At 43.7% G+C, this 13712-nt stretch overlaps 1 protein-coding gene across 2 annotated transcripts in view; it reads right to left on the reverse strand.

The window, feature by feature from the left end:
- MTUS1 (microtubule associated scaffold protein 1) overlaps positions 1-13712 on the reverse strand; it is a 221233-nt gene that overhangs the window by 148663 nt on the left and 58858 nt on the right. For both annotated transcript variants that reach the window (XM_088478757.1, XM_088478758.1), the window contains exon 3: positions 12633-12834. In XM_088478757.1, the coding sequence (XP_088334883.1) occupies positions 12633-12834 (202 nt within the window). The remainder of the gene's footprint in view (positions 1-12632; positions 12835-13712) is intronic.

Consider the following 13712-nt stretch of genomic DNA (forward strand, 5'->3'; position numbering starts at 1 on the left):
TTGCTGTGTTTATTGGACATTTCTGTGGACTGTTAACCTATGTTCATGTACATCGGATTCTCCCTGCTCCTTTGACCCATGCACCATCATATGTGATGTACTTATGTGTACCTTTCTTGTTAAATGTCTACTTTCCTAATAAAAAGTTATGCAACAAAATGGTACAACAGGGTTTAAAGAAAGGAGAAGATACAAAAAGACACTTTTTGAATTTCTCATCGGATAGTAATTTTATACAAAAAAATAACATGCAAAATGTATGTTTAAAAAAGGGCAGAAATGTAAACGGCCACTCATTTTGAAATAATTTTTGTAAGCCAATGAGGACTACCTGACTATACTTCACATAAAAATTTAACCAAATGAGGACATTAGTTCTTTGCAGCACAAAGGAATCTTAATGAAATGTCATACAGTCACAGATGATTTGAGAGGAGGTGTTTGCATATCTTTAGCTTTCCCTGAGGAAGCACCCGGAAACATGAACAGCAGCTGTATGGGATCATTGTCCAAACCACCTCCCTGCACGAGATGTAGTTTGGAAACCGGCTCTCGAAATCTCGGCGCCAGAATCCCACTTTCGTCCAGAAGACCGGCAACCAGAGTCTAAACTGGCTGGCTGAAAGTCTTTGCAGTAATGCAAGTTATTTCATGGACAACCAGTAAGTGTGGTCTCAGAACTATGGCTCATTTTAAGATTCAGCAATTTATATTACCTACATAAAATGAAGCTACATCAAAGTAGATTATTGCTAATTTGGGAGAAGGCAAACAGTAAAACATGCACTGCTCAATGAAGTCACTAGATGGCAGTGTCTGGTACTGCATGCTAATACTGAGCAAAGAATAGAAGTCGGTAGGTGCGCTCTAGTTTTCTGTACCAAGAGTTACAAATGGGAGCAGCTTACTGCCTAGGTAACCACTTAACCTATAAAGGATATATAGCAAAAAATCAAACAAAGATGTTCATGCAGTAAGCGCTCAAACCTGCAAAGTCTAATGATCTAGCTAGGTGCATGTGCATATGGTAGGCAAAAAAAAACAAAAAACAACCCCTCTGGCTAACAACTCGTAAGCAGGAGTATAGTCTAAATTGAATGCCACAGTATACAAACTATAACATGTAGCAAGCAAGCAGGTAAGCATAAATCAATTATGTTTTAATCCCATAAATAAAGTGGGTATACTAGTAACAAATAAGCATACACAAAAAATGCATAAGACAGAAAATGAACTTTGTGGTAGCAAAGAGATTCCACACAATAGGTGCAAATGAGTACCAATGGGGCATAGGGGATATTAGAAATGTCACGGAGTAGGTGCAGTGGGGGATGGATAAATGTCACTGGAAATGTACCAGAAAGTCTTGGACGCGCATGTAATCCCAGGATCTGTACAAACTTAAATCTTCTTTCAATACAGTCAATGAGTGGCGGCCGGTAAGTTTGAACAGGGGTGTGATGGTGCAAACACTGGCTACGGTTCTGCAGTAACCGTGACCCGCACACAGCCCGCTTCACTGCCGACCAGATTCTGGTCAGGGTTCCCCAGAACTCAGCGGGGAGAGCCTCGTCAAACCGGATCTAAGGTCCAGGCGCTTACAGTCTAGGGACAGCACGGCAGCCGGGATGTAAGTCCCCGCTACCTGTGCTGTGGCAGACGGCGCCCTCCGGTGTCTGGTGCTGACCTGGTCCTGCTAACCTGTGACACCACCTAGTCGCCGCAGCAGAGGGTAAAGTCCACGGCGGCAAACCGGTGGAGCGGCCGGAGGTCAGGTTTGTGCACGGCGGAGGTCTCTTACCGGGGGGCGAGGCTACTCACACCGCTTGGATCCGGGGTCACTCTTTTTCAAGGCCGCCTTAGCCGGCCGAAATGCGTTGGAGACACCCAGGCAGTAACTACACATCAACCGCCACCCCAGACTGTGTGGAATCCGGGAGATAAGAAGAACAACACGCCGTACTCCTGCCGCCACCAGCCTTCCGGACTGTGCCCAGAGGGACCCCGGATCCAAGCGGTGTGAGTAGCCTCGCCCCCCGGTAAGAGACCTCCGCCGTGCACAAACCTGACCTCCGGCCGCTCCACCGGTTTGCCGCCGTGGACTTTACCCTCTGCTGCGGCGACTAGGTGGTGTCGCAGGTTAGCAGGACCAGGTCAGCACCAGACACCGGAGGGCGCCGTCGGCCACAGCACAGGTAGCGGGGACTTACATCCCGGCTGCCGTGCTGTCCCTAGACTGTAAGCGCCTGGACCTTAGATCCGGTTTGACGAGGCTCTCCCCGCTGAGTTCTGGGGAACCCTGACCAGAATCTGGTCGGCAGTGAAGCGGGCTGTGTGCGGGTCACGGTTACTGCAGAACCGTAGCCAGTGTTGGCACCATCACACCCCTGTTCAAACTTACCGGCCGCCACTCATTGACTGTATTGAAAGAAGATTTAAGTTTGTACAGATCCTGGGATTACATGCGCGTCCAAGACTTTCTGGTACATTTCTAGTGACATTTATCCATCCCCCACTGCACCTACTCCGTGACATTTCTAATATCCCCTATGCCCCATTGGTACTCATTTGCACCTATTGTGTGGTATCTCTTTGCTACCACAAAGTTCATTTTCTGTCTTATGCATTTTTTGTGTATGCTTATTTGTTACTAGTATACCCACTTTATTTATGGGATTAAAACATAATTGATTTATGCTTACCTGCTTGCTTGCTACATGTTATAGTTTGTATACTGTGGCATTCAATTTAGACTATACTCCTGCTTACGAGTTGTTAGCCAGAGGGGTTTTTTTGTTTTTGTTTTTTTTTGTGATTGTTTTCGCCTACCATATGCACATGCACCTAGCTAGATCATTAGACTTTGCAGGTTTGAGCGCTTACTGCATGAACATCTTTATGTTTGATTTTTTGCTAATACTGAGCAAACAAAAACAATTCTGAAAATAGCTCCAAAGCAAGGAGTCATTTAATTGTGGAAAAATTACAAATGACAAATCACCTTAAGCTGCGCTATCAAACATTTTTCCCTAAGGTGTCCCTTAGCTAGAGATCCACGGGGCGCTATAATAAAGAGGAAGCTGAGCAGTGACAATTTTACTGGAGCAAGTCACAGAAAAAACGGTTTCGTTGTGCGAGTCACTGACTGCTGCAGGGGTGAGGGCTGCACTCTGATTGCTATCTCTGATTGGCTCTCACTGCCTCAGAGAGCCAATGTGCCCTGTTGCTTATCAGCAGCCTAGAGAGGAGAGGGAGTCAGGGACTGAGCAGGGTCACATCTGAGGCAGAGTGAGAACAGCCTCCAACGAACCCATAAGGATGCCCCTATGCAGACGCAGTAGCCAGAAAGGAGCCAGTGGGGGCATAGCTGTCAGGAATTAAAAAACAAAACCACCATCGGAACACCATCAAATGATTTCCATTCAATGGTGGCAAACATCGGACCGCCACCATCAAATGGTAAAACACTACCAATGAACAATAACTTTGATGGTTAATAACCATCGGATTCCAATGTCCATTCCTACACTGAACCTGCAGGCAGACTCCGATCATCAGTCATCCACCGTGAAGTGTCCCCTCTCCAGCCAGCGAAATGTTCCAACTCAGCTACATGCCCTTGGTGAACAAGAGGCACCTCCCATGGAAATCAGCACTGTTCTCAGACAGGGGCACCACGACAAGGAAACTCAACAGGAAGACCAGGAAATACAGGGTACATTGTGCAAAGAGGACATTGCTCCTCGCCATGTTCGGTAGTCGGGTTGCGCGTGGAAGGCCTCAGCCCCGGGGACATGCTGTTGATAATGCTAACGGTAGCTGCAATGTAAATCTCTCATCCATGGCCCTCCTGCTAGGGATGGACAACATCGATGGTTACTAAACATTGATATTTTTGTTCTGATGGAAGCAGTTTCACTATTCAATGGTGGCTTCCGATGTTTGCCACCATCGAATTGTAATCATTAAATTGTTTTCTGATGGTGGCTTGTTTTCTTTAAATCCTAATATATATGCCTCCCCTCTCCCTGATTGGTTGCTATGGGCAACAACTCCACTTCTAAAAACTCGCACTTTAGTAAAAGCTTAGAGAATCTTCATGCTGGGTTTGTTGGAGGCTGTCTCTCACTGCCACAGAGAAGTGATCCTCAGACCCTCCCTGCCTCCCTTATCTAGGCTGCTGCTAGGCCACAGGGCATATTGTTAGCACTGATTGGCTCTCACTGTCTTAGAGCCAATCAGTGTGCAGCCCTCTCCCTGCAGTAGCAGCAGCGGCAGTATCTCTCTCCTCCTCGCTGCCTGGCTCAGCTGGCTGTAACTACTGACTGGACTCACTTCAGCAGCAAACAACCTCCCCGCCACCTATACCGGGCATGCTAGACTAGAGCCAGACTGTATATGTTACTATGTAGTAGTTGCACATTACATGGCGATTTCCACACAGAAGGTAAGAACTTGGGAAATGTATACCTCCCAACAACATACACAAAGTTTATCTCAGTGCTCTCAAAGATGAGTATCAAATTTAAGTATTTCGTTCCCATTCAAAGGAACGTTTTGAAAGACACACTAGCAGTATAATATTGAAGTCCACTATTTGCACTGCAATTCTGCAGAAGGTTGTTCCTTACTACCTACTGTATGTTGGTAAAATCACTTTCATGGAATAAACAGAGCTGTAACAAGAGACTGTCTATTCATTCTGCTGTGTGGTTGCGGTAGGACTTGGAACACTTGAGGCTGCATTCCACCAGCAAAACACAACAGTTTCGGGGCCAAATGCAAAACAAGGCAAGTACGTCACAGAACAGAGCTGAGTATTTCACATATCTCTTATGATACAATGCCATTTACAGTAATCTAACAGCCAAGGATAGACAATATCCACAATGACAGGACTTAATCCAGAAATCAGTTATAATTTGGAGTATTAAGGTGCGTACACACTGGGCGATAAAGTGGACGACTGAACGATAACGATATCGTTATCGTTCAGTCGTCCACTTTATCGTCCATTTTTAACCCCAGAAAGATGAACGATAACGACGACGCGCGTTCCTGCGGGTCGTTCGTCATTATCGTTCATCGGGCTGACATGCAGGCCAACCTGACGATCTCGTCAGGTTGCTGCATGTCAGGGAATGGGGGAGAGAGCCCGGCGCTGAACGATATCGTTAATGATATCGTTCAGCGGCTGTGCTCAATGTCATGAACGACATTGAGCACAGCCTGCCGGGGACAACACTACACGATATCGCTCAGGGAGCATATCGTGTAGTGTGTACCCACCATTAGACATGGGTCATCTCTAAAAATTATGCCCCAAATAATTTTTTACTACTTTTAAACAATGTGTTCTAGAAGTTACAATATCTTACTGCCATAATCTTACCATCAAATTCAAAAAGACAACAATCTCTGAATTTGAAAAATCTGGATCCTTCAATATATCCAAAACATACCGTACCTCCAGATATTGAGGAAAGCATTAATCATCTCCGGACTGAATTAAAGCAATATAATGATCCCTCAACACCCCAACCTAAACAAACTAGCCCATAGTGCTACATTTGATAAATACGTGGCTCAATGTAATATTCAGCAACATGAATATAAAAAGGTTCCTTAGTGTTTTGTTAGTCGATTTACCCTGTCACTTAATAAAGACTCAGCTCAAAATCAGGAAAACACATATCTGCATCTCCGCCAGATAGAGATTTTATAATAATATATATATATATATATATATATATATATATATATATATACACACACATACATACATACATATACACACACACATATATATATTACAGACAATTTGGCTTGAAGAGCAAATGTAAGAAATAACCAAGATGTAAGTAATGTGTGTTCTTCTGCAGATCCACTGATACACGTTTTGGAGATTTGGAATGTCTTTGAAATCCCATTACCAGAGGCTATTGGCAACAATTGCTTAAATAACCTGACTGCACGGCATTAGATTATACATTGCAGAGGTTTGTTAGAGAACAACTCTTAAACATATTAGAGAAAGTTTTCTATTAACTTAAATATTCTAAAATGGGATAAATAGAAGACACTAACACACTTGCAGTCATAAAACCTTGCAGTCCACCAATAACCTGCTGCAGACTCCCAGGTTTAAGTTGTTAAGCTGGCCCTACACACTGCAATATGCACTGTGCGGCACGACGTGGGAGCCGACATCCAATATATATCGGGCGGCCCCCACACACGGCGCGCGATCGGGTGTCCGACCACCTGATATGCCGGCTCCCTTCCCTTTCCCACCCGCATAGTGCTGCATGGGATCGCACATCGCATCCCCAGATCGACTGAACCTGCAGTAAGATCTGGGGGTGTAATGTACGACCCCACGGGTGAGCGCACTATCAGATATCATGCCCAAACACGGTACGATATAGCAGCCAGATCGTACCAATCTGTCGGACAGTCTGATTTATCGCACAGTGTATGGGCACCTTTATACTAGTAGTATGCGATGGAATTCCTGTTTTCCAGTTTTGCTACTATTACAGCACATTATAATACACAACTGACATTTCACAAACTGGCACAATCACATCACTTGTGTCACAATTCAATTAGTGATGAATATTGGACAGTCAGTAACTATAATACATGTAGGAGGCCTTCCACATAGAAGCAATAAATGTCAAGTCCCATGGAAGCATTAGGTCTTTCGGATGCTAGAAGATTTGTATACAAACGAAAGACCAGATGACCAGCCCCAGAGAGGCACAAAGTTGGTAGTGCAAGAAAACTACCATCAGGTTGGATAAATACCCACACCCTGTATAACACAGGTAGTGCCAGGGTGGTTTGCGTACAGAGAAACACTATGGGGAGTAGCACTCCCAGACAATTAAAGGAGAAGTTTTGGAAAACCATGAATAAATTAGCACATGAGTATTAGCCTTCAGGAATAAGAAAAAGTATGCTGCATACTCAAGTGCATATATGCATGTCCGATTGTTATAATTATTATACAGCTATAATAAAATGTAAACCGTTAATTTACTTATGCAATAGTATATGGAAATATTTTTTTTTATTACCATTTATTAACCCGCCAATAACCTGGGTTTAAGCTGTAGTGTAAAGGGGTATAAACAGGGCCGGTCCGGGAATCACCAGTGACGAAAGTGCAGTGTAATACCACTTTTACATTACAGTCTCAGGTCTGACCCAGGATTTGGTACATGGTTCCGAACTGGGTGAAATCCGGGACAACCCCTTTCACACTGTGGCACCGACCCGGGTTATACCCGTGTGCAGTGAAACTCTTCAAGCGATGCTTGGAGAAGACACTGCTTACATAGTTCTACGTTCAAAGAAAATTATCTATACAATACCTTCAATAGTAGTGAGCCAATTACCTGCACTTCTATGGTCTCAACTACACATAGTATAGAATAAAGTCCCTGGTAGGCGTCAGTCTGTTCTTAAGAACCACTGATTTTGAAGCAGTTTTCACTATTCTATAGAACATGGGTAGCCAGTCTTTTGGACTCTGATCTACATTTAAAACTAAAAACCTTTTGTAATCTACTGAGCCTGGAAATGCAAAAAAGAGGGTGTGGTTTCACAGCAAGGGGCATGGGGTCTGTCCTGCTGAAATCACATAGTATCCCCAATTCTTACACCACAAAGTAGTGTCCCTTATTCACGCTATGACACACAGTAGTGCCCCTTATACACAATGCCCCCAGTAGTAGTGCCCCTTAAGCACTGCCCCCAGTAGTAGTGCCCCTTATGCAATGCCACCTGTATTAGAGCCCCTTATGTAATGCCCCTGCAGTTGTGCCCATTATACAGTTCTCCCCTGTAGTTGTGCCCCTTATGCAGTTCCCCCTGTAGTTGTGCCCCTTATGCAATGTCCCCTGTATTCGAACCCCTTATGCAGTGCCCCATATACATTGCCCCCTGTACTGGTGCCTCCTCCTAGTGTAGAACAAGTCCCATTCCCCTATGCAGTACTTACCTGTCTTCACGCTGGGCACCACTCCACGTTGTCAGCGCTCTTGCTTTCACTCGCAGCCGCTTACTGGATCTAACTAGATCAAGCGGTCGTGCAGGCTCCTCATATCGCTCATCATACCTGCGCCCTGCATCACTGGGAACGCTGGCATCTGAAGCTATCTCAGGCTTCTATAGTTGTTGTAGCAAGTTGGTCGTTCTCTACCTACGGGAGCTCCACGAGCTACCGGTAGATTGCAATCGACGTCTTGGCCGGCCCTGCTATAGAGCATTTGTTGAGGAAAGTTGGGTGTATGAAACAATAATGTATGACAAAAGGGAGCCGAGCAGTGACATTTTAGTGAAGTCATAATAAATGTCTTAGCTTGCGCTGCCTAAGCCATAAAAGATTTATCACAACGATGGACTTTATTTTATACCATGTAGAGATTGATACGTATTATCTGGGTTCTCCAGATAAATGAATGTAAACACTGTTCAGCAATACAAAACGTAATTTTTTTCTTTCTTTTACTATTCCTAGATTATTTATGTGAAAAACAATTCTTTAATTTGAAACCAGTCGAATTCCCGGTTAGAATCTGCTTTGGCATGACAATAAAGCACAGGGACAGACACAAAGTGGGTGGAGTTGACCTAAGTGGAAACGGTCTTGCTCATGGACAACTTTGTGGCCCTTTTGCGTGTCACGTCAAAACTAAGGGCCCGATTCAGCTTGGATTGCAGTTGCTAATACGCATGCAATCGGCCGATTGTTGCGTTCTGTGCATGCATCGCAGTGCGCGAGCCGGCCACTTCGATCACAGTGACTAGGCAGAGTGATTGACAGAAAGTGTCGTTTGTAGGTGGCGACAAGGGGGGGTGGTCAGTGAAACACTGGCGTGACAGGGTGTTTGAACGCTGTTGCATGGGCATGCATAAATTATTCACTGCGATGCTCTACGCAGCCTGAGGCCTGATAGCGTGCGCTGAAGTTAGCAATTTCTGAGTAAGGTCAGAGCTTGTGCAAGTGTGCGTGAGGCTGCGATGGTGCTCGATGTTACCGATGGTTTCGCAGTCTTGCTAAGGATTACGGATATGTGTATGGTGAAGTTGGCGTCCAAATGTAGTGCTGCGGCAGCATAGCGACTGCAATGAATTAGCATACAATCACAGTTGAGCTGTGTGCGTATTCGCAGTTGCGATCGCAATAAAGATCCTTAATCAGGCCTTAAATCTTTTTGAGTGGACTTTAAGAGGAAAACCATCTAAAGTCATCTACAAGGCATCTTAGACCTCTGTAAAAAAAAATTAAAATAAAATAAAGACTTTCGCCATAAATTCAAAATTGCTTCCGTGTGAAGCCAGGGCAGGTCGCTAGTTTTTCATAAAGTGCATAAAAATGGATAGCTGTACATAGAGTCTCAGCTACTTTAAATTGGGAAGCACAACTCAAACTAGCTGAAATGAAAGAGGGGCATTTATATACACTGGTTACTTACTAAACGGCTGCCGATAATTCGTGCTATAAAACAGATTTGGGGCCTGATTCGGAGGTGGGAGTAAAGCAAAAATTATCAAGTGTCCTTGCTCATCAAGCCTCAATGCACCATGCAGCGCGATTTGCTTGGAGTGAGTGAGCTGCCTGGGTGCCGTCCAACTCTGCTAGCATCTGGCATCTTTTCTTGCCGAAAATGCATTTAAGCCACAATCTGATGCGACTAGGACGCACCAAGAGACTGTGCTGATTCACTTGCTAGGAAACACTTGGATATCTATGTGCAAACGAGTCTGTAAACAGAACTTGGAGTGGAAAAAAGCTGCGGCCATTGAATCATAGCACCTTGCATGCTGATTGAGATACTCTATTGCACACAGATATACAAGTATATTCAGCACTCTCTCCTTGTGCATCCTTGTTACATTGCATTGCGACTTAGACACATTTTCGACAAAAAAGACGTCCAGTGCTAGCAGAGTCTTATGGGACTAAGGTGCGCCGAGAGGGGCTGTTTGGTGCGACTACAGCAAAGACAAGTGAGGACACATCTGTAACTGTGCACTTTGGCAAAACCATGTTGCACTGCAAGTGGGGCAGATTTAAAATGTACAGAGAGATTTAGATTTGGGAGGGACGTGTCCAAACTCAAATCTAGATTTAAGTGTAAAAATAAAGCGGTCAAGTATTTGTGGGCTACATGTAATAGCAGCCAGTATTTACCCAGCACGGAAAAAAATAAAAATGGTATTATTTGCTTACCAGGCACTTCTACTAAAAGTCCCTCTGCTACTAGATGGCAATAAAGCGGACTCCTGCACTGCAGAACTATTTTGCCATTCTAGGCCAATAGGATTTGGACACAAATGTAGTTTGGTAATACAGTCTCTGATGTTTGGTACCATAGAGAAAGTTTCCTACAAAACATGCTCAAACATTTAACATGCTCAGAGACACTAGTGACAACCAATTAATAGCTAGATATATAACTATTGATGTTCCAGGCACATTTGAAGTACAATATTCCTTAAAGCTAATTTAGTGTGTGAGAAATGGTCAGCACTGTATGTAAAAAAGATATTAACGTCTCGACGTGCAAATAAAAATAATGAATAGCATCTGAAACATGTTACCACCAGAAATAATGGGAACATTTAAACCCATACCTTGAAAAGAAAAAAAAAAAAAAAAAAAACCTCCCCAAAAATTTTGAACCAGGGACAAAAGACACCAAAAAACATATCACGCAGCATGTCCCATCAGCACCCAATACAATGTCTTCTAGGCTGCAACAACAGGGTCAGAGACAGCACCCAACATGTATTGACTGCCTGGCATTTAGCAAGCATCCTCCTGTAGCACCTGTGCAGCCTGTATCATTCAACCCAGGTGCTCAGCAAAATGCCTGCAGTGGTCATCACATTCCAGGAGAGGTCTACTCACCGATGCCAGCGCTGCTTCATGTGCCAATAGCAACTAGCGGTATCAGTTTTGTATTGAAATCAAGTCTCCGTTCGCTAGAGTGTATTTTCAGTAATACAGAAGGCCAAGCCATAACATGGTAATGATAATCATTTAAAGTACAGCATGTTAGTTCTTCTGTGATCATCACGTCAAGCCTTTAAACATGGGAGTTTTAAAAGAGGAGAGGGCCCGCGCACAGTCCGTGAGATTCCCCCTCCCTCTCACACAATGCATGTGCCGAGTATACTATGGCTCTGTACCAGAGTATACTGTGCATGTGCATCATCGTTGCAGACTTCTTTAATCTCCTCTCCGGGTGAAGAGACATAGCTGGCCACTTCAGGGGGGGGTGTGGGGGTGGGGGGGGCAGAGCCGTGCTCCTGTCTCATTATGCCCCACCCTCACCACGGCAAACTGCAGGACCAGGTGTGAGGGGGGGGGCTAAATGAAGCGGTTTCGCTACATTTACCCCCGGTCCCCTCTATACGAAGCCGCGATTCTCGGCAATTAACTCACTATCGTGCCCACTTCACTTGAAAGTGGGTAGTATGCGGGCGATCCGGACACTCATCCAGGGGTGCGGGGCTACCCAAATATTCGGGAGCCTCCCACAACTGAGTAATATATGCATATCTTCGGGAAAATGGCACCGGTGTCATTTTCCTGGTGATTTCTTCAGTGTCAGTGAAAAATAAAATATATATAGTCTATGGGTGCAGGGTGAGCAATGAGGGCCCCCCTTGATTTAGAGGCCCATGTGTACCGCATACCCTGTACCCAGTATAGATCTGCTCCTGCTTTGAAAATTTTTTTTGCAAAAATCACAAAAAAGGCACATAACCTCCATCACAATAAACACAATATGGAAAATATACCAAGGATTCCGGATCTGGTTCATCTACATATATTTAGGTCACACCTCATACATGAAATCACTTCTTATGGGCGAGGACATAACTTTTGTTTAACCACTTATATAAGCGCCAAGTAACACCTATCATTAATATTATGTATCCCAGTGGAGATATCTCTGGCAGCTAATCCTGGAACATCAAAACAAAATGTACAAAAATGGTTTCTATGTAAGCACAAACAGGTTTCCTCATGCATGGTATCAGGACATTACAGCGTATAGTGCTAAACCTAACAAACAAGTCAATAGTAAAACAATAAATAAAATTAATAAGATAATATCTAAAGCAAACCTAGAACAATTATCAAATTCCCTAAACCTAAATCAGAGTGGACAGGCATATTCAGGAAGAAATCCATTCAATTATTTTAACCTTCATACCCCTCAGAATTAAATAACGTATAACTGATTGATTGCTATTGATTTATACAGCAATTATTTATTTAGGTCCCTATCAACCCTGTAATGTGTAAACACTCACATACGACACTCAACATATTACTCTGAAGCAACTGCCACTGTTTGTATTGAGGATTTTAAAATGATGTCGGTGGCCAAGACCTTCGCTGGCTGATCATCCAGAAGATGCATTTAAAACAAACAAAAAAAAAAAAAAAAAAAAACTTTAAAACAATTTTATGCAAATGGTGCCCAAATTAGTACAAAATGTGTCTGTAGTTCATTTCTAATATCCAAAGATTCCACTGTGTAGGAGAAATTACATGACAGTCTAACATTACCAGTGACCAATTATCATGTTGTAAATCCTCTTACCAACACTGGGTTGCAGGTTTATCCTGGGAGGAGATGACACTTTGACAGTAACCACATTCTTGCTTAGACTTCCTCGCCTCAGCTGACTGGACTGGAGCCTGGCTTTGGCTGTTGAGACTGGTTGGGAGGTTGCATTCCTCAGGCAGGACAACAGCTCCTTATGCAAGTTCTTGCTGGGAGTAGATGACTTAGCAGAAAAAGGCTGGGGGGGAAAATAAAGAAATAAATAATGTGCCCACTATTGTTAAGCATGGGAATATTACACGCTGTCTGTAGTGATGCAGCTACTTTTATGTCACTTTTTCCTACTCAATGAGGTGTCCGTAGGTGTTCTGTCACTATTCTGTGCGGTCATTTACTCATATGCTGGGATTCAGGAACATGGATAAAATACAGGAACACATACATGTGCTTTCCATGGACACTGTACTGGAATTACATGTTACTGCATGAGAAATGTGTTTTCTAAAATGTTAAAACAGAATGTTGAAAAAAAATTTAGTTCTGAAAAACACACCGCCGCCGCCGAAGGAGTGATCTGGAGGGGAAGGGGCGTCGTTGTAGACCATGCTCTCCATTTCCATCTCCAGTTACATGTACTATACTAGCTTTACAAACAGTAGTACAACACAGGGACAGACACTGGGGTGCAAGAGGCTTTAGAGCGACGTTCCGTCACTCAGCACCACGGATGGGCATGGTTAGGGGTAAACCCACTCACTAATTTCCTTTAGACTTCATAACATCCAAATGTAAATGACCTATACATGACAAGATACATTGCCATAGCTAGAATGATGGGGATAGGTCTACAGCTGGGTATTAATCTAAAATGCTCACCCATCAATGTCATTATTTTAGCTGGTACCAGTGTTTAACCAATGCATCATAGGGTAATCCTGATTTGCCTAACAGATAATTATCACATTTACAGATTTATATGATCATTTATGCCCATGTGATTATATACCTTAACATTATTTGGCAGCGGAATCAGTCATATCACACATGGGTTACACAGGGGTTGTATGTAAGCAACAGTACATATACATTTCTGCTAGAAGATATTTTGGTGGCTAT

This window comes from Taudactylus pleione, unplaced genomic scaffold (genome assembly GCF_031769625.1).
Source record: "Taudactylus pleione unplaced genomic scaffold, aTauple2 ptg000218l, whole genome shotgun sequence".
Classification (NCBI taxonomy): Eukaryota; Metazoa; Chordata; class Amphibia; order Anura; family Myobatrachidae; genus Taudactylus; species Taudactylus pleione.